This window comes from Pogoniulus pusillus, chromosome 6 (genome assembly GCF_015220805.1).
Source record: "Pogoniulus pusillus isolate bPogPus1 chromosome 6, bPogPus1.pri, whole genome shotgun sequence".
NCBI lineage: Eukaryota > Metazoa > Chordata > Aves > Piciformes > Lybiidae > Pogoniulus > Pogoniulus pusillus.
Genome location: NC_087269.1, coordinates 15,079,090 through 15,100,952, shown reverse-complemented (window position 1 = coordinate 15,100,952; position 21,863 = coordinate 15,079,090). Strand labels below are relative to the sequence as shown.

Sequence of the window (21,863 nt, the reverse complement as noted above, 5' to 3'; positions counted from 1 at the left end):
AAGGAGCAGGGCTACTCGCACCCGGCCCTGAGCCCCGAGAGCCTCTGCCATTGAAGCAGACATTATTACTACAAATCTTATTGCTTGCAGTGCCCCCCGCCCTGGGGAGCAACCATCCCGGCTGGCCACGGAAGCTTACTGCATCCCTGGGGGACCGTGGCCATCAACCAGGTCTGACATCATCAAAATGAGATGAAGAGAAAGAGTTAATGCTTCAACTTTGATGCGCCCTATAAAAACCAACCCAACCACCACCACCCTCCCGCCCCACCCCATCTCATCCAATCCCACCCCGTCCCCCTCATGCAATAGCCAGCCCTTTGGTTGTGGCACGCTGGGCAATGCAGCCCCATCGACCGACACACCACTCAGAACGAGAACCTGTGGAAAGCCCAGGAAATAAATATTTCATAAAACTATTTACAATATTAGACCTGTGAGTGTGAAGTGAGAGAAGAATGCTTTTTTTTTTTTTTAAATCCTGACACACCCCCCCCAGAAAAAAAAAAAAAAAGCTTAAAAAGTAGATGAGCATCCTGCTGCCTAGCACAACACTATCTTACATGGCACCTACACATAATAGATATTCACATTTCATTTAAAAATCAGCAACTCTTACAAACAGACTTAGAAAACATTGGCTAACAACGCAGCCCGAGGGGCCCCTCGGCCTCGGCCCCACGCCGGAGACGCTGCCCGGCTGCAACCCAGCCCCTCCGGCTGCCCCCCGAGCTGCCAAGGTGCCCTGAATCAAACCGTCAGCTGCCCCACCACCGCCACCGCCACCGCCACCAGTGCCCTTCGGGGAGAGGGTGGAAGTGCTTGTGAAAGAGAGGGCTCGTCCGAGGGGAAGAGAGGAGGAAGGATGGGGATCGTGACTTCAGCTAAGCCTAGGGGTGAGCTTAATACAAACAAGAACTCCTGAGAACATCTTAGAACAGATGGATTCATTTCACAACCACCGAGCTAAAGGATGGGCCAAACAGATGCTAAGACACACAGGGTCAGGGGACACGCACAGCGCGGGGACATCGCAGCCTCCCGGTTTGCTCAAAATAATCTATTGCTACACCAAACACTGCGGTGGTGTTCCCTGGCAGGGGGGAGCCTGCCCTGCCTCGCTCCTGAGCCATCCAGGGTGTGGACCCAAGGGTGCCTTGGCTGGGGCTCAACCCTCTCCCCTCCAGCACAACCACCAGCAGTGGAAAGGCAAGAGCCTGCTCCAGACAGCAGCATGCACCGCCCTGCTTCCCTGGGTGCTGCCCATGCCTACGGAAGGCAGGGAACTGCAGCTTCCCAGTCGCCTTCAACTGGGAATGCATTGTTAGGCTGAAAGAATACGAGCTACAGAGAGAAACTGTCCATCTGCAAGTCTTCCAAAGAGGGCAGCTGTACAACCGTATCCTTCTAAGATTGCATCACTGTTCTCCAGGAGGCTACTAGGAGCTGGCAGGCAAACGTGACTGGGGCTGCCCACCAGCTCGTTCTGTCCTGCACTGTGAGGCTCCCCTGGCACAGGAGAGATACAGATGCAGAAAGCAGAAAGGACAAGTCCATCCCACTCTCCTGGCTCATGAAGAGTCATCTAGGAATATGTCACAAAGCTGGCTGAAGTGATCAGCTCTGGCTAAACAGCTCTTTGGAGAAGGGTTGCTGCAGATGCATCTCACTGATATGCCCGCAGCTGAACACAGATACACCACTGCATGCAGCAAACACGAGCAAAAAGGCTCTCATTAGTCATGAGTCAGTGATGAATACAAACATGGCACACCTTGGACATACTGTACGCTCCTCAACAGCAGAGAAACTCATTCCAGGCCTAGCACTGCAGAACAAGAACCTAACAGGTACAGATAGAAGAGGCCATTCTGGGCTTACACTGCTCTTGCTGCAGCCCTCAGTCCCTGACAGATAATTGTTGACTCTAAGCTTGGCAAACCTCCCAGAGATTAGGTAAAATAGATGGTTCCTAACCATGTGAAGTGGGAAGACCCCAAGCTGCTAATGACCAGGTGAGAGAAGAGATGGAGGATGGCAGCAAAGGGGTAGCAGGGACATGGGTGGAGGTGCAGAGCTAAGATGCTGCTGCTCCTGCTACATGGACCGGGGAGGTGGGATGGAGGCCAGCGTCAAGACCAGGATGAGAAAGTGGCCAGCAAGGAAAGCCAAAGTAACAGAAAGAGAAAACTGCTTGTAGGATACAGCACTTGTGCTGAAATCCAAAACTGAAGAAGCAGTCCAGGGAGTTGTGGGGTGGCCCAGAGGAGGTGGAGCGCAATGAGGCTTCGGAGCTGAGGATGGCACTGCGGTAGTGCCAGCGGGCAGCTCTGCTAATGGAAACACAACTCAGTGCCCGTGTGGAATAAGGCAATAAATCATGCTGCTTATTTCCTTCCACTCGCTGAGATCATCTGCAGCTCCCTGTGCATCCCTTACACTGCCTCGAAGCTGCATTTACTGGAAACAGGCTGTTAAGGCAGGGGCTGTGCCTCAGCCATACACCTCACTGCTGCCTTGCTGCAGAACACACAGAAGCAAGCTGTGCCTGTCCCAGGCCATTAACAAAGAGCAACAGGTTACACACATCGTACCACTTCTTCTTACTTTTGTGCCTCTTGTGCACTGTTCTGGCTGAACCCTGGCTGCATAGAGACACAACACTGGGAAGCAAATCAGGAAGACAGTAATGCAAGACAAGGATTGGCTGGGGGAGAAGAAAACAAGAAAAAAAAAAATCAAACATCTGAGTGTTGATAAAGAAAATGGAGCTCCCCAGGCAATGCCACCCTGCCAGGTAGTCACCTCACATGTAGGCTCTTAAATTTGCTAGCAAATTAAATGGAAATTTAATTTTCTAGCAAATTACAGCACTCTTCCTTCCTGCACCAAAATACAGCACTCAAAGCAGCAAGTGCAAACAAAGCATGTGAGAAGCAGATCTTGCAGTCAGTAAGACCTGGCAGCTACTACAGGTGTCAAGTGGGGAATGCACACAGGAGAAACTGAGGGGCCAAAGATGCTATCTCCTAGGTTAAGAACCGAAAGGAAACGAGCCTGGCATAGAGCTGGGGATTTCCTCAAGAGCAGAAAGCCTTAATGCTTTTTCTAAAGATGCTGACCACAACTGGCCCACCTTCACCTCTGGGGTAACCCAAAGGATTGCACAAATACAGAATTCAGGAAAATCATACCAAAGCTCCAACATTCTCACTTCGAGGTGGGCTACAGAGGTCATGGCAAGTATTCGCTGCAATGTCAGCCATAGGTGATGGCTTAACCATATTCACGCACAGCCAAAGCAGGCTTTCCATGAGCTAAACTCATCAGGTGCAGGAGGAAGCACTCCTGCCAGGTCTTCACAAACAGCATGATGTCCTGCACTGCAAGGCTCTCCCGGCACAGGAGGGAGACTTCCTGGAGATATTCGAAGTGAGGCTCGACAGGGCTCTGGGAAACCTGGTCTAGCTGAGGATGCCCCTGCTTACTGCAGGGAGTGTTGGATTAGATGACCTTTGGAGGTCCCTTCCAACCTAGACCATTCTATGAGTCTATGTAGAGAAGAATCACTCTAATTTTATTCAGAACTGGATTTTTTTTAAAGGGGAGGAAAGGAAGCAGAGGGCAGCACAGCTCTGAGCAGCATTGATGTGCCCAGCTGGGGAAAGCCCTGCAGAGGCTGCAGTATCAAGGACTGGCTCCAAGGACAGCAGAGAAGAGAGATGGGGAGGGTCCCTGTTGACAAGTCCTCAAATGATCTCACCCCTCAGGCCACCCTGGCTCAGCACTTCTGCAAACCCACTGCTACTTGTCTTTGTAGATGCCCAAGATGTTGCTCTATCACCTGCCCATTGCACCCAGGTGCCCACAAGGGACATGCAACACATGCCTGGCCTAAGTTGGTCCCAGACAGCACTCTGGGGCAATTTTATTAAAAAAATTGCATTTACAATTAATCAGAATTATTTGCTTTGTCTTAATTTGCTTTCTGAAGACAAGCAAGCAATTTGCAGCCCATCTCAGAGCCTCTTTTCAGTCCTGCCCTGACAAAACCCACATCCTTTACCTTTCCTCATTAAATGCTGCAGAAATTCACATTTACAGCCACGAGGCAGAGCCCAGCTTCTGTTAAAAGGTTCTTTCCACAGATTCTGTGTTACTTTTTGTGCAGGACATGCCAAATCTAATGTGGGAAAGCCAGGGCTTGCCAAATGCCCCTGGCATCCCCAGGGATAAACAGAGCTGCTGGCTGAAGGCAATCAGCCTGGGACAAGCTGCAAGCACTTTGAGTCTCAGGCCATGCTGCCTGCACACCATCCAGCATGGTGGATGTCATCTTGGTCACTCCCAGAGCCCTGTGACTCCAACAGCATCTGCTGACAGGGCTTCATCCCACGGGGACCTGCCTACAGCACAGGAAATCCATCCAATCAAGCTGAAACACAGCAATGTGACAGAAAAATACAGGCTGACACCAGAAAGCCAAAGAGATGGGAGGAACATGGTTGTCCTTGCAGTACTTCTGATTTCTCCCTGTGACAGGTTCTGGCCATCCCTCTCCGGAGCTAATGCCTGGCAGGGACACTGCTGGGAACCTCAGCCCACTAACTGACCACTGCCTAAACCAAGCAGCGCACACCAAAGTGGGAGCAGATGCTGCTCTGCTCCTGCACCGGTGTGATGCCTGCTGTTTCCCACTCCTGCCATGGTAAGCCAACTGGTGCTGGTGGAGCTCCAGTGGGCAGGAACACAGCACCCATCCAGAAAGCCCCTCTGCACTTGATTTGTCATGGGTTTTATCCTGTGAGGATCCCATTCCCAGAAGTGCAGAAGATGAAGAGCAGAGTAGCCTGCATTTACCAGTGGCTAAAAATTTAGAGAGCCAGAGAGAGGGAAAGCTCCGAGGAGCACTTGGTGCATGGTGCCTGGCATAGCTCTGCTTGTGCAGCTTGGCACAGGCACTTCAGGAGCAACAGTGAAGGACAGAGAAAGAGGGGTCGTGAGTGAAGGATGGGGAAAAGGGGGGTTGCTGCCAGGAAGCATCATGAACAGTGGAAGTAAGAGGGGTGCTCACTCGCATGCCCAGCCCATGGGAAGGAGTGGAAGTCCTGGGCTTATGTGCCTGTGGAGAGGCTGCCCCAGATGGAGATTAGAAGAGGACCACAAGTATGGATGGTGATGCAAGAGGGAAAGACAACCTGTAAGTAAAGTACAGATCAGTCACTTAACTGCCACCATTGCCCTCCTGCCTCACATCTTTCCTGAAACATTTAAAAATCCTTTTCTGATGGAATGTTTGACATATTTAATGCATGCAGTAAAAATTAAAGTAATAGATAACTTCATATTAATCTGTACAGGGACTGACAGGCTAGATTTAATCAATTCCTAGCTGTTCAGAGAGTTAACTTCTTGTAGCGTGATTCAAAGGAAAGGTAAAGGATTTTAAAAATACATATATATAATTTTTTTTTTTAAAATCAGCCATTTCATAGTAAGAGAAAAATGTGCTGCAGCCTCGTGTGCGTCAGCGCTGGGGGAAGGGAACACCTGCAAGAGAGCCAGAGGTGCCGTGCAAAGGGTGTGTGAACCTCAAATGCATTGTTTCATCCTCTATACTAAAGAGGCACAATTAAAGATTTAAAGACAATTATCTGCCTCCCATCTCCACAGGCTTTGGGATCTGGAGTTCAATGCCAACTGTGAAAAGCATTTTCCCTGGCAGCCCAGCCCTCTCCAGCCTCTGCCCCCAGGCCAGGCACACCTCTCGAATGCACCGGCTGCCACCAAGCCTTGCTCCGAGCAGGGACAAGAAGCTGAGGAAGGACCAGTAAATAGCTGTTAAAGGTTGAGTGCCCCAGAGCCTGCCCGGTGCCCTCTGAGGCATTGCTGCCTTCTGCTTGTAAGGAGACATCCATCAGGATTCATGCAAACAGACTGTGCAGCAACGCTAAAGTGAAGCTGTGGAGATGCAGTGGCCAAGCAGGGTCCCCTCCCTGAGTGCAGACCGCAGCAGCTCCTTCACTGCCACTGAACATCCCTGCCTGGCAGAGAAAGCACAGTCACACGCTCTGTGCACTTCAAGCACCTCTTCCTCAACGGCACCACGATCCTATTCTGCCACTGCAGACCCCCAGCTGCCTTTCATGTGCTGTGGAGGTTCGCAGAGAAGCTCTGCAAAGCTGTTGTGAAAGACAGGGCAGAGGCTTGGCCACTTTCAGACCCCACAGCACCAGACATAAGCAAGGACAAACCAACTGCACCTTGCCAGTAGAAGGATGAAATGCAAATTATGGTGAAAGATAAACTTAAATCAGTCCCTTATCCCAACGCTATTCCAATTGCAAGTGCTGGCTTAGGAGGGCACAAGGCAAGACATGCACAAGAACACAGGGTGAGGACCAGGGCTCTCCTTCTGCAGAGCACCATCAGAAGGAGCTAGAGCCCTTAAAGAGAAATTCAGCTTTCAGCAAAGCGCTGTGGTAGCCACTTTGCTGTCAGAGGAAATCAACGGGAGCAGAGCAAAATGGGAGGGGGAGGTCTGTCCGAAAGCAGGGCACGGTAGAACCAATTCATTCCTGAAGCCAGCAAGAAACAAAGAGAGATCGGACCCAGCGCACCCGCCCGGCAGCAGCGGATGCGGCAGCCCGGTACATCTCCTCCGCCTCCTCTGCCTGAGCGGGACCTCCCCAGCCCCACAGACTGCGCCGTGGGGCAGCAAGGCAGGCATCAGCAGTGCACACGCTAGCAGACAATGACTACTTTGATGCGGGTAACAGTATGGGACACGAGCAGCTGCTACAGACAGACTGAGAAGGGACAGATTTGCCTTTCTCTCCCTCAGTCACGGGGAAATGGTTTTGGTTTTGCTTTCAATGCCACTAAGAAGACAGACAGAAGGAGGACTCTGAAGGAAAGGGAAACTTTTGAGTGCACCCAAAGGCTGCTGAAAGCTACTTTACGTGCACGAAGGTGGTTTTCTTTCTGCTACAGTACAAGTGCTTGTGCCTCAAGTATAAAACGCAAGCCTCCAAATCACACAGACGAGCTTCTTATTTTTATTCTTAAAGTGATAAATAAGGCACTGTACTTTTAACTAAAACTGCCTGGTTCCAAGTTTGAAAAGACAAAACAAAACACCCAAGGAACGTTCAAACTGCAGAAACTTCCTTCTGAACAGCAGAGCCAGACAGGCTGACCTCTTCTCTGTACGGGACACACCAGTCGATGCCTAAAATCACGGGCGTTGTCCTGCGACTGTGGATCTGTAAAGGCTTGCTACAGCTTATAAAAGCAGCTTTAGTTAATGCATGGTGACGGGTCACTACTATACATCAGTTCTGTACATGGCTACCGCTTCTGTGCTATTTCGGGTCCAGGCGCGAGCGCTTGCTGTGCGAACAGTCCACTTTCGCCCTCAGCTTCCTCTTGCCCTGCGACCCGCTGCTCTCCTGAATCTTCTTCATGGACCTCGTCAGGGCCTTCCCACCACCGGGCTTCTTGTTGGCCATCTTCTGTGATCGTGTGGAGGACTCCCCCAAGGGTTTCTGCTTGGGGGACTTGGCCAGCTCCTCGTGGCTGGGGGGCAGCAAGGCCCGTCTGCTCGTGTTCTCCTTGCCCTTCCGCATGGGGAGCCGCACCTTCTTCAGCTGCTTTTTTGGGGCTCTCTTCTCTTTCAAAGAGATTTTTCTAGCCAGCTTATTGCTCCTCTCTATGGCAGCCTGCTTCCGGGTGGCAGGAGCTTTTGCATTTACCTCCAAATGCTTTATTTTACTGGCCTTCTTGGCAGGCAGCTTGTCCTTGGTGGAGGAGCCAGATCTCTCCTGGGTGCTCCCGCTCTCCTTCAGCATCCTCTTCTTCCTGCTGAGCTGAAGGTCAGCTTTGGGTGAGGGGTCATCCTGGGTCTTGTTCTTCCCCTTCCGCCCTTTGCCTGTTCCATCCACTGATGGGCATTTAGCGGGAAAGGCATCTGCTTTGATCTGCATGGCCAGCTTTGGAGACATCAGGGGGTTGATGCACAAGCTTTTTCGGCTCTGTTTGACCTCCAAGGATGGCTGGTCCCCTGGGCCATCGTTCTTCTTCTCTGTCTTCATCATGCGATGCTGGGCTCGTAGCTTTCCCCGCAAGTTGGAGTACTTGCGCAAGATCCTCGTGCTAGCCTGTGTGGGCAAGCTGGGGGCAGGCTGTATGGTCTTGTCTTCACTTGGGTCCTTGGTGCTGGCATCGGTGGGAGACGCCTGGCTGGGACTGGCAGCTTCTTCAGCCTCTGCTTTATCAGCGTTCTCCTGAATTTTGGCCCAAAGCTTTTGGTTCTTCAAGTTATTCCGAGCTGGTGTAGTGGCAGCAAACTTCTTCAGGTGTTTCTTCAAGCGTTCGGCTTGGAGGGAGCTGGGGTAGAGACTAGAGGAGGAGTATTTCTGCATGGGGACTTTGATGGGGGGGATCTCCCCTGGGAGACGGGTGTTGAGTTTCTTCACAATCACTAGAGACCTGGTTTCGGTTGTCTCCAGAAACCACTGGCAGATGTCAGACAACTTAAAGGCCTTCATAAACAGCATCTGGACAGGAGAAAGCTTCTGCACTTCTAATGAGCCTCTGCTTTTCCGTGTCCTTTTTTTGCTTTTCCAAATCTCTTTCAGTTTGTCAGCTTTGTTCTTTACCTTGGGGGCTGGCTGCACCTCCTTCTCCAGCTGAATCCAACCCTTCTGAACTTTCATGTACTGAGTGTTAAACTCAGCAATAAGTTCCTGGTTCTCCTCTTCAGCACACCACTCCATGAACTTTGGTTTGTTGTCAGCCGTGTCTGTGTCCTCCAACGCTGGGGAATCATCATTCCCTGATCTGTTTTTGTCCCTTGGTTTGGAGATGGCTTGCACAGACTCTTTTCCTGCTGTGCTCTTTTTTGCAGTGTCTATGGGTGTGGGTGTGTGTCTTAAGTTATAAAACTGCAGAGCAACTTTTTTATGCTTTGCAGCCTTTGCTGGAAGATGCTTGCTTCCACCTCTGCTGCTGGGACATGGAGGCAAGTTGGCCACCAGGTCATGGTTCTCTAGTTTGTCTATGCCTATGGCACTGTCAGAGCTCTCCCCATCCTTTGTGCTGGCATCGCCTGGTTTCACAGCCACTTGCTTGGCATCACTTGCAGGCATGCTGCTCTCTGGAGGCAGAAGAATGCCTCTCTTCTCAGAATTGGCCTGGACACTGATTTCCAGCATCTCACCCGTTTGACTTTGGCTACCATTAGCAGGGGAACTGTCTTTAGAAGAATCTTCTCCCTCTGCCACAGTCTCTTTTACTAATGAGCTTTTATAGATTTGTCTGGTAGTGACACCATTCTCCTCACCTGGCTGCTGCTCTGTGATGCTCTCTGGAGCCTGGTCAGTGCCCAGCCCCTCGCTGGTTTTGAGCAGCACATCAGGGAAGCAGTCATCTGGGAAGTGCATGGATGCAGCCTCATCCAGTTGCACCTCTCTCCTGAACCGCTTAGCCCCAGGGCTCTTGGAGAGTTTGCTCTCCAGGCCAGGAGGCTGCAGAGAGCTGAAAGCAGCAGTGTCCTCAGTACTGCCCTCGGTAAGTAACTGGGATTGCTGGCTTCGGAGGCACCGGTCTGATGCCACGAGCACTCTCCTGCCTTTCTTTCGCTTCTTGTCTAGACTGTCTCTGGAAGAGACAGAGTCCTTCTCTGCAGTGTCTGAGCCATTGGGTTCAGGCAGCATTTCCCCTTCAGTGAGCTCTTTTTCACCTGCTGGGCTGTTAACCTGCACTGCCTCTTCTTCTGAGATTTCAGGGATAGATGTGCTGGCTGGCACAGACCCCTTTTGCTCAAGGGAGTCATCACCCACCATGTCAAATAATTCAGGCTCTGGTTCAGCATCGATGCTTTTGTTCATATCCATAGACTGCAAGGTGGCAGGGGACTCTGGGGGACTCTGCCCTTCTACAGTGGCAGGGGGCTCATTGGGAGCCTGCTGGTCTGGAGAGTGAGGAAAGGGCTCTGTAGGATGCATCCCACAGGGCTCCATGTCCCCTGTGGCTGGAAGCTGAGCAAGATCCCCTGCAACACCATGGGCCAGAGGTGCTGTGTCTGCAGCAGCAGAGAGCTGCAAAGAGGACTCTGAGTCCATGCTAACGGGGAGGTCAGGACCAGTTTGTAAGTCAGAGCTTGGACAACCTTCCTCTGCACTGGGTGCTTCTGAGATGGGAAGGGCAGGAAAATCAACAGGCTGCCCACTGTCATCCCCAGAGGAACCCAGGCTGCTGCCAGCTTCACAGGGGAGAGTGCCTCCTGCTCTCATCTCCCCTCCTTCAGCAGAAGGGGAGCCAAGTGGCGGTGAGCCGGCTGAGCTGTCCTCTTTCTGGGGACTGGGTGGAGCAGAGAGGGAGAAGAAGGGCATGGCAGCTTCCCTTGACCGCAGTGCCCGGGTATCCCGGGGCTGCAAGGAGCCTGCCTCGGCTCTCTCCCTCGTTTCTCGGCTGCTTGCCGCCCCTTTAGCCAGTAGCCTCAGAGAAACCCTTTTCTCGCCTTCCCGCCCTGCCCCTGCAGCGCCGCCCACCGAGAGCATCAGGGGCTGCTTTGCGCTGACGAGGGTCTCTGTTCGCACTGCCGGGCTGCTCCCCCGCTCCTCCGCCCGGGAGCTCTTAACCAGCGTGCGGACAGTCGGCAGCTCACAGCACTCCCCGTTGAAGTAATAGCCCCGCGTGCTCTTCCGCGCTGTCCTGCGCGACGACACCGACCGCTGGCTCTCGAAATGGCACTCGGTGATGGGCTGGCTGATGTAGACCACGTCACACTGGTTGTCGTAGTCATTGATCCTCAGCCCCGATGCCTTCTTGCTCTTACGAGTGGGCCTGAGAGAGGCTGCCTTGGTGCGGGGGTGGCCACCAGTGGTCCGATGGCCAGCTGGCGCAGCACCGGCGGGCAGCCAGCCCTCTTTAGACTTGTCGAGTGGGTCCTTGTCAGCTGGGTGCAGGTGGCAGCCTGCCTTGCCCTTGGCCATGGCGTGCAGGTGGTTTTCTTGCTTTGGTCTTGCATCTTGTTCTTTCATGTCTAAGTCCTGGTGCAAAGATGCTCTCGAGCTGCATTGCAAAGTGTTCTCTTTGTCAGCGCTGCGAGGAGGGGTCACTGCAAAGCCAGGATTCCAGGGTTCTTCTGGCAGAGCTCTGAAAGAGCTCTTTTGGGACCCCAGACAGCTGTCTAAGCTATCCTCACTGCCGTTCACATTTGCCACTTTGACCGAGATGTAACCTTCCACAAGAGTCTTACCTGCTAGCTGCTCTTTATTGTCCTCACACTTTCTGACGCTGGCTTCTTGCTCGTGGCCAGGGACTTGCTGGCCTTCCAGGCTCTTTGTGGCATGATGGAAATTCAAAGAGGAAGAGTTCAATGTGCTGAGGTATCCTTGAGTGGAGCTATCCTTTGGACTAGCAGAACGAAGCCTGGTGACAGGGAGCTCAGAGAAGTCCCTTCTCAAAGCAGGACTGGAGCTCTCTGCTCTGTCCAGAGACTTCAGCTCCACTGGCTGCTTCGGGGCTTGTCCTGTAACATGTAGGGGGCCATCAGACCCTGACTGTCCCGGGTCCAAGGAAGAAGGGGGCTTTGATTCAGTACAAGTAGCACCCTTATCCTGATTTTCAGTGCTTTGCTGGCTACAACCAGAGCCACAGGTAGAGGCTTCCATGCTCTCGGGTTCAGACAAATGCTGGACTTCAGAGTCTGGTTGTACTTCAGTGTATATGTCGTTTAACACACGGATGAATTGCTTCTGGTGGTGTGTACACAGTCTGACCATGAACTTTTCCAGTGGAGACTTCGGTTGATTGTTAGAGTCTATTGCTATTGTCTCTGCTGCATCCTCACTAGGGAGATAAAGAGAGAAGCAATCAGTAATATGTCCCAGGGAAGAAAAGTCTGTGCTGCAAAACTGGAATAACCCTTCTCCTCCCGCTCTTCTCCCACTTGGGCATATCCCTTGCCTGCCCCTCAGGTGACATCAAACATCCTGCTGTCATGGGACTGGCAGTCCTCAGCATGCACGCTTATGAATGCACACTTATGTATGCATACCGTTGGTAGAACGTGGACTGCACTTTCCTCTGTCTCCCACTGCCAGAGCATCCATAATCACACTTCTGCCTAGGACATCCTGGTGTCTAGGCATCATGTGACACAACGCATTCAAAACAAACCTATACCTCCAAGTGAGAATCAGATTTAGTGTCTGCACCATGCCCAGTCAGCACTTCTGGGACTCATCAGGAGAACTGCAGACCTCTGCCTGCTCCATTTGCACAGCCAGGCTAGGTGGGAGCAAAACAGCATCCCAGCTGGGCAGTCAGATGCCAGAAATCTTCAGCTGCTGTAACTCTTCACATTCTGTTTATGCCTTGGTGTCAGAAGATGGATCTAGGGCAAACTCAGCAGATCTGAGTCTCCTCTGCAATCAGTGCAGAAATGTTGGCAAGCTCCTAGCCTGCAGGACGTGCAGGCAGCAATGCACCCTTGAGTGGTGCAGTGCTTTGCCATCTGCACTGACCTTTGATTTACTGCCGTTTGATAAAGTGGCTCTGTAGCTGATAGTCATCCAGAAAGGTGTGCTTCTACAGCACAGGATCACTGCCACTAGCCAGCTCTCAAACTGAGGCAATTATCGTTTACCTGCTTGACAGAGGCAATTAATTAGGACATACTGGTGGAGAGGTTAAAGGATAGATAATTGCCCAGTGTTTGCATGAACTCATCAGGAGTGCTATGCCAGGTGCTGTTATCAAGCCTGTATCTGTTCCCAACGGCAGCACAGGCAATTCCCACCCAGCTCCCCACACTGAGGGTGCCTTGGCACCCACACTGCCTGGCATGGGATCTTTGCCAGCAGTGCTGAGTTGTTTTGCAGTAGCAGTTGAACTTTGGAGTGAAAGTTGTTTTCCCACCCTCTACAGCCTTGCTCCCCCCTCAAACATCAGATGCAAACCTTGCTCGCTCAGCTGGGCCTGCTTTCTGGAGTGGGTTTTCCCTCCCCATGCTGCCAGGTACAGAGCTCAACACGTAGACAAGGAGAAAGGGCCCCACCTCAGAGAAGCCACAGGCAGAGAAAAGAAAGAGGGAAAGACAGGGACCAGAGCCAGCCATGCTAGGTGGCAATCAGGGTCCTGGAGCCAGAACCAGGCAGCCTTCACCTGTGGCTTACTCACTACTTGCTGCTTTCTTTGAAATGACAAAAACTGGGGAGCAGCCTCCAGCAACCCACTGCTCCCCAGTTGGTGGGCTCAGCTCTCAAACTCACTAAAGAGCAGGGAAAGGCACCCAGTGTCCTCTTAGCCCAGAAACGCTAGGCTACAGCCAAGCCTGCCCTGTGCATCTGCCAGCCAGCCCTTGGCTTTCCAGTGTAATTTCCAAGCACAATGAGGCATCACTTCTCAGTCATGGCCACTCAGTTTCCATGTGCAGAGTTTTCCCTAAACCACCCAGAGAAGCTGAGTGAGCTCAGCTCACCAAATGCACCCCGGCACCTCCAGAACGTATTCCCGGGGTCAGCGACAAGCAACGTACCTCAAGGCTGCTTTACTACACCTGGGCGAAAAAACACCCCCCAGAAACCGTCTCAACTGGTTCTACCTGGCGCTGCGATGACTTTCCACTTGGAATGCCTGGGATTAGTTTAAATCAAAACGCTTAGATACCACCTGGCCCCTCTCCAGAGCCCTGCATGGGAAGGGTTGTGGCAGCCAGGATCTCTTACACAGCCCAACTCCTCCCATCGCCCTGCTGAGTAACAAAAGGGATACAAAACCTTTGGCCCCCATGAAAGAAGAGGGCTTGGAGCAGGGGGCTTTGTGAAGAGGTAGAGCTCAGCACAGCTTTTTTTCCCACCTTTGCAAAGAGGGTGGCTGCTTTCCTCTTACCTGCTTGTCAGCCCAGCTCCTAAGAGCTGCAGCCATCTTCCCCTGGCAAGCTGCCGTTTATAACGGCGGCGGCAGGGGTGTGGCCCTGCCCCAGCCCACTGTGCCACCATACACCTGGGCAGCCCGGGGAAGCGTTTATGGTGGCAAAACAGACAGCACCCTTCTCGCCAAGGCACCTTCAGCTGCCACACACAAAGGGCTGAGAAGGAAGAGCCCAGAGCGTAGGTGAAACAGTTGCTGGGGTGGGTGGTGAGGAAGAAGAGGTAAGCTACGGGCTGGGCAATGCCAGGTGAAGGAGGGGATTGTGAGTCTGTGTACAGAGTCCTTTATGTGGGAGAAGAAACAGAACAAAGGGTCCAGGCACAGCCCTTTGTCCCCTTGCAGTAGCCATGCCAAACAGAGCCATTTGCAGATCATGCCTCTTTTGCATGAGTGTGTGGGGCTGGGAAAGACCTATGTCCTGCTAGTATGGCAAAGGCACTCAGAGTCCCTGGTCCTAAAAGTCCCAGGGTGGCACTTCTCCCTTGCCTTTAACTCATTTCTTCCGCTGGAGGCCTTTGCGCTCTTTTTCATCTCATTTGCCCTGCTCTATTCCAAGGAATCAGTCTGAGATAGACACAGCTTGTCAAGCTGTAAATTCAAGAAACAGAGATAAATATTTTTCCTGCTTGATAAAGGAAATAAATCCATTGACTTCCAATGCTCCTTGTCCTTGGAAGACCCATCTATCGCTCAGTGACACAGTTCACCTGCTTCTGTGGCACACTGCTTTCAGAGTCCTCTGCTTTATTACTTGAGCTCAAAGATAGGCTGCAACTTCTTGCCTTGAGTGCATCTGCTCCTTCTCCAGTCCACCTTTGTTTGGGTACTGCAGGCAGTCTCTCTTTTTTCTCAGTTTCAAATGATAACCTTGAGGCAGAACTCTCCCTGCCAGTTGCAGTCAGGCAATGGCTGACTCCCTCCTTGGTCCTTGTCCTTCCCACCCCTACAGGCTGCTGAGCTTGTGCCTCCTCATCTTCAGATCTCCCAGACACAGCTCTGTGTTCTCTGGGACCCAGTAAACCAGCTGTGGTAGCTGCCCAGCAGTTCCCACTACTCCTGTCAGTTCTAGTTATTACTACTAGACAAAATACGCCCATGGCCATTCTCTTGTCTGGTGGCTGATGGATGTAGGATTGCCAGCATCCTCACTACCTAAGGCAGTTTCAGAGAAGGGCTTGTTTCATGCTCAGGTGTAAGAGTTTATTTCAAGTACACCACAGCTTCAGGCAAGTTTGGTTATGGACTATGTAAACTGCTTATCAGAGATGAGAGGGGAGGTGCTCTGACTGCAGAGCTGAAGTACATTCGTGAGGAAGGTGCTGGCTACCAGCAGGTTCCTCAGCTCTGCTGGCAAAGGCACAATGGGAATGGAAGACTGACTGGTGAACAGGCAGGATGGGAATTGGAAACATGGTTTTAAACAGGAGGAAAAGTTGTGCTGAGGAGGCAGATGCTCCTATCTCTGAATGGCCTGGCTTTTGGGAGGCACAAGTCAGTTTTGGCTGTGCAAGAGGAATGTGTTGTTTATCTCAAAGGACGGAGAAGCTACAAGCCTATTGCAGCTTCTTGGCTGGGGAGAGACAGATTACTGGGCAGCCTCTAGAATGCCCTTAGCCAAGCTGCAAGCACAAAAAGCCCTTATGGGATACTGAGAAGGATTTACTGTGATGGGACAGTGAAGCTTCCTGCAGAGCATGGGAGATGGCAGGTGACTTTTCTTGCCACTAGCCTTGGAAGCTGCAGCTGCTGGGTCCCCTCTGCTCTTGTGCCCCAAAGCCTCACTGCAAGCCCCTCTGCGAGGCGCCTTGTGCTAACAGAAGACACTCTGGCATCCCAATCAGATCTTATCACCTGAGACCCTTGCTACCTTCCTGGCCCTTCTAGCTTTCCCAGGCCAGTCCTGTTCTCTCCTCCTTTCCCGCCTGCCGCAGAAGGTGTCAGAGGCATCAAGGGGCAGGAGCTGTCAGAGACACAAACGGAGCTGTTGCTACGCAACCCCGGCGGCACAGCAATTAACGCTGGGGAAAACGTGCTGTGCTCTGAAGCTATTTGCATAGCTGCGTGCTGCAATACGTTTGTTTGCATTGTGTCTCTACTGTTTAGTGGAGTTTAAACTCAACCCTCCTCCAGTTATTGCTGGGGGGGGGGGGGGGGAAATCCGGAGCTTACAACAAAGGCCTTGTAGTTTGGGGTGATGGAGCTGGGGGAAGGCAGAGGTTTGTTCCTCTGTAACACCTATAGACTGCACAGATACAGGATTTACATGACAAGGGGGGAAAGGACAAGTTATCTGGATTCCATCCTGCATCCCACCTGCTTGTGGGGTTGCCACATGTCCCCTTTTCCAGGTGTACTGGCCATTTTAGAAGGGAAGCAAGGGGAAGAAAGAAGAGAAGAAGGAAAATCAATTGGTTCACACCAATCTACCTGGGACACTGGTCTCCAAAAACCTGCTGCTTGCCAACTGCAATCTTCTGGTTTGCCTACCCCAAGTTTCTCAGTATTGAACATGAAGCCTGTGTCCTTTTAGGGTTTCTTTTTTTTTTTGCCCTTGACTATCTGTTTGATTGATTATAAGTTTACAGGTATGTTTTGTACCACAAGAAGCAGCAGCAGAACAGAAGTTCAAGGCTAAGTGTCTCTATTCCTTTCAGACCACTCTAAGCATCAGCATTATAGTTCTGTAAAAGAAACAAAACATAGCTGTAAACTTATAAAATCCAATGTGGCATTTTTAGCGGGGGTGTGACCTTTTCCTTCCCTCTCCTGCTGCCACACAGCTGATACTGTGTCAGTCATTGAAGTCTTGCACCACCCAAAACCAGAGGTACCACTGCAGTACCCTACCAAACCAAAGGGTGCCTTGGAGATCTGGCTAAAAGCAGGGACTTCAGAAACGTAGATCACTAAGAAGAAAGCCTAACCTGTGAGGGATGCTCTCCATCAGCTGAACTCAAAGCACTGGCCATGCACAAATTGACCCCTAGGTCAAAAGCATCGTGCCTCACTGCCCTTGGGTGGCACCTCCAGCCCTACTGCTTTCAGCCACTTCATTTCTTTTTCAAGGCAAGTGGAAATGCCATTTTGAGGGACTGCAAAGGAGGAGCAGCCTCTTAAAAAGAGCTGACCCCAGCCCCAGGGGTGTTGTGAATCCTGTGTACTGAACATGTGCTTAAAAGCGTCTGTGGCTGGGGGTTGCCAAAGCTGGGCTCGTTGGCACTGGTGCTGGGGGGCTGCATGTAGAGCCACATCAGGGAAAGGAGAAACTGATTCTCTGCCAGCCCCAGTTCAGCTTGCTGGAGCAGCTGTGTGAAAGCAAATGCCAGAAAGGAAAGACACTGGATCAAAGCAGGAGGTGCCACCTCGTCTTTCAGTGGTAGCTCACACTAATGTCTCCACAGTGGCCATGGAGCCACAGCTACTGCCAGCTCCCTGCCAGAAATTATTATCCCAGGGTGGCAAAAAGCAACCCACATTCCATCTTCCCAGCTCCACTCGACACGCGGTGTCATGCTCAAACACATCTCTGCCGTTAGCTGCAGCAAAGGTCTCTTGCTGTGAGCAGTGGAGGTGAGGGGATACGTCTCCTTCTGCTGGCACCACCCTGGGATGCAGTGATCCCTTCCTCGCAGGGATGGGCAAAACAGCCCTGGGCACAAACAGTGTAAGCCACTGCAGCCAGATTTTTCTGGAGCTCATCTCTCAAAGCCTCAATTAAAGGCTGACACTGGATGTACCAGTTTAAACGCCTGCATTTCAATCCTCAGAAATATGCCTGGCACCTAACACTCCCCACACAGATGAATGAGTCCCTTCACACCTCTGTGGGTGCTACAGTAATTCTCTCTCGCTGCACCGAAGAAAAAAAAACCAGAAGAGCAACACAGGGAGCGGAGGCTTCCCACAACAGCTAGGAAGCATTTTCCTTCTCTAAATTAAAAGGTTCATTTGTTCAAAGCACAGGCAAAATTACTGTGGAAATATTGCTGCCGGGTTCTCAAGGCCCCCGAATTTACACTGTTCTTGATGACACATGTGGGGATGGACTGAGCTTGCATTTCAAATGAAAAGCAGGAAGAAACAAGTTATAGATAGGTTTTGTTTGGTTGGGGTTTCTGTTGGCTGCACGTATTTGTCGAGGTGTCCAGGCTGTACAATAAGCCTGGATCAACAACAGACATCCATCACAGATTCAGAATTTTAACCCTTCAGAGTAATGTCTTTTATCTGCTTACTTATTTTTTTCAAGGAGTTAAAGATTAAAAAGCACCTTCTCCCCACCTGTAGCCAAATAAAAACAAACAAATCAAAGTTGGTTTTACATTACAACAAAACAAACCCAACAACAAACACAACAGAAAGCTCAAATAAGTTTCACCTTTTTTTGTATTGCTGTCAGAGCTTTTTCCACTCCCACTTTCCCCAACTAACTAACCCACCCATATCCTGTAGCAGTTTATCATCACTTGTGATACCTCTACCACGATATTTAATGACTAATTAAAAACCCTACTGCTGAGCTATTGCTTTTAAAACCAAGGGAAATGTATCATGCTGGAAACACACTCTACATAGAAGCTTTCAAAGCCTTTCTAGAATTGTCCTTGCTAATTTATCTAATTATCAAGGACATCTGGGATCTTCCCTTGAAGGAGAAAAAAAAATTACTGTAAGTGTTTCTCTCTCAGCATCTTCCCTGAGCTAGGTGCTCCAAAAAACCCATAGCACTAGAAGATCAGAACAGATAGTATAACAGATAGCACCAGAAGACAGATAACAAAAGTGTGCAGGGAAAAAAAAAAAAGTTCTTACAATAATTTTCACAGCTTTGCACATGGTTTAAAAAAAGCAGCACCCAGTTAAGGCACGGGACAACAAAGCACAAGGAGCGATCCTATGGAGAAGGGAGGTTACCCTGGGTATCTTTAACAGTCCCTGGTGTGGTCTGGGAATGGCTCTGGACCCCAGTTGAGGCAGCTGTGTGGCCTCTTGTCCACTTCTGAGACCATTCTGCAGTAAACCGGGGTCAAGCCTTTCCCTGCCCAACCCTGGGGCATGCACATGCAGGTCAGCTGGACCCTCTGCAACTGCAGAGTTTCCACAAGATGCAAATTCTCCACCGAAGGTGCACTCATCTGCAGTAAATGAAGGCTTGCGAGCACCATATGTTGCTGTGCTGAATCTCACCTTCCCCTCCTACATTGCCTCTGTAGGGCTGCACCTGTGGGGTGGAAGGAAACCCAAATTCCCTCTCTGCAGCCATTGCTGGTTCCAGCTTCAAGGAGCACAGTGCTATGCACAGCCACTGTCTACTTCCAGAAGCCTTAAAGGATTTGAAAGTCCGTGAATATCCATGATGCTTTTCCTGCATGGATACTGAAAAGCAAATGCAGCAACTAGGCACAGTGCTTGCTGGGGCGAAACGCACTCGGCACAACCTCTTTGCCAAGGCTCGGGAGGGGGCAACGCAAGACATTTGGAGAGCAGGGGGTATCTGGGGTGTAATTAACAGATGTTGGGGGATATGACCCTATTTCAGATAACCTGGAGATTTAGATAATTGGACCTCCAATAACCAAGGCCACGTCGTTAACAGAAACAGTATCCCAGCTCCTAACGAACGGCGACATTCCCCACGAGCCAATGCTGCATCTCCTTGCACACAAATGCCTGGTGAAAGATGAATTGGCGATTTGATGCCTGCCCATATCCTCTGTCAGCTGCTGGGCTGAGCAGCAAACCCTGTTTCTGATGCACTACTTTGTCTGACTGCTTGGGAAATAGGTTAAGGCAGAGAGGTGGATTGCAGCCCCGGATGCCTGGGGACGAGGCTGTCTCAGAGCTGATGGGCTAGGTAAGCTCTATTTTGAAAGTGGGTTAATTTAACTGCCATTCAACTACCATTAAATGATGGAGGTTAATTTTATAGTCTGATAACTATTAAGAAACCAAAACATAAGGCAGGAAATGTCTCCATGCATGCCAGTGGTGAAAGGTTTCCTCTGCGCTAATGCACACCCCCTCAAATCTCTCATCCTCCTTCCATTTCTGCACATTCCTTGCATCGACTTTTATTTTTTTTGCCCCTTACCATTACACTCTATTGTCCTTCCTCCCTCTCTTAAGAGACTCTATTCTCCGCTCACGAAATGTTGTCAGCTTGTTAACCCAGCACACAATTATTTCTCTCCTTCATTTTCGTCATCACAGATCTCAGTGCTAAAAGGAAAGCTAACAAATAAACCTGCCCAACCACAGCAAATGTCCACCCAGGGAAGAAAAATAAAGCACCCACCTCCCCCAGACATCTGCCATATGTCTGGCTACTGAGGCAGGGAACTACACCTTGCTCAGCATGGAACACACCATCACCACTTATACACCCAGCTTTCTAGAAGGTTATTTACTCTATTTAAAGCCTCCCTGATTTTTGGCAGTTTACCCTTTCTAATTGGATGCCGCCGTTAAAATGCGCTTTGTCTCTGCGCAGTTTTGCTTCCTGCAGCATAATGATAGGTATTGTTTGTTTCTTTGTACTGGGAACAAAACCCATCACTTGCTAGTTTGCCATAAAGAGAAATATAAAAGAGGGGGAAAAAAAAAAGAGTATCAACAACAGCTTATGCCTGCAAAGGACCAGATCCCTTGGAAAAAGCTGAAGTGACTCATCGCTGCTCACACATAATGAGGAGGAGTTGAGCACCAAAGCCAGGCAGATCCCCCCCGAGATGCCTTCCCAGATTGCTTCCCTGTGACTTTTCCACTTCCTTGGTCCCAGTGCTCCCACTAGCAGGAAAATGAGTCCCTAACCTTCGCAGAGGAAACAAAAGTGATGATGACCCATTAGCACGTGCTGCCCATCAAGCACTCTTTTATTGTATTAACAGTAAGTGCACTATGCAGACCCTGAAAGCACAGAGAAATGAACTCACACTCTGCGTGGTGCTCGTGAGACCACAGCACTAATGAGATATGGGCTTTTTTACTGTGCTTTATATGAGCAGAGAAATACAGAATGTGACCATCTCCAGATGTTCACAGCAAAACCGCCTCTGAAAACATCTCCCTGCAGAGACTCACGCTTCAACTCAGGGATGCCAGAACACAAACCACGTACTCCGTGGGGATTTTTGACCCACAGAATGCTGAGTGCCAGATTCCCTGCTGTCCTGCTGAGGCCTCACCACAGTCTTGTGAGGGAAGTGTTTTTTTTTCCACTCAGGAGTTAAAAGAGCAGACAAAACAGCCAAACCCCAACCCCACAATAACCTACTCTTTGCCAGCACTAATAAACCATCTCTTTGATTCTGTGATAGGTTACACTGATTTTTAAGCTTTGTAACTAATTATTATCCTTAATTTAATATCAAGATTGTTAAAAGGGGCACAAGGCATATTTCTTTTAAACCCAGAGTTCTTATTTTTGCTTTCATCAATTAGCAATCCAGTCTACACTCAAACAAAAGTAAAGGCACTGACGTGATGACAAGCATAGGCAGTAAAAATCAGAACCCCAGAGCAGTCACACTCAGAATCAGAGAGTCATAGAATTGTCAGGGCTGGAAGGGACCTCGAGGATCATCCAACTCCCCTGCCACAGGCAGGGACACCTCACACTAGATCAGGTTGCTCAGAGCCTCATCCAGCCTGGCTTTAAAAACCTCCAGGGATTGGGCTTCCACCACCTCCCTGGGCACACTTGTGTTGGTCTATTAGAGAAAAGCCAACACAGGTCCTGAAAGAGGAGCAAAAATCTACCTTTCTTAATGCACCAGCAGGAAAGCACATCGAATTACAGCTAGGCAGGTCCCTAGCAAGTAGTGAGGTTAGGCAGTTATCACCATGGTTCAATCACAACACTACTAGTGAAGGCACTTCTGGTAGTCATTAAGCTGGTTTAGCTTCACACCTAGGGCTGGTGT

The 21,863-nt window shown here is 50.5% G+C and overlaps 1 protein-coding gene across 2 annotated transcripts in view; it reads right to left on the bottom strand.

Moving 5' to 3' along the window:
* Positions 1 to 1,351: 1,351 nt before the first annotated feature.
* The window catches only part of LCOR (ligand dependent nuclear receptor corepressor), an 87,559-nt gene continuing 67,047 nt past the window's right edge, over positions 1,352 to 21,863 (bottom strand). For both annotated transcript variants that reach the window (XM_064144565.1, XM_064144566.1), the window contains exon 7: positions 1,352 to 11,856. In XM_064144565.1, the coding sequence (XP_064000635.1) occupies positions 7,365 to 11,856 (4,492 nt within the window). In that variant the 3' untranslated portion in view covers positions 1,352 to 7,364. The remainder of the gene's footprint in view (positions 11,857 to 21,863) is intronic.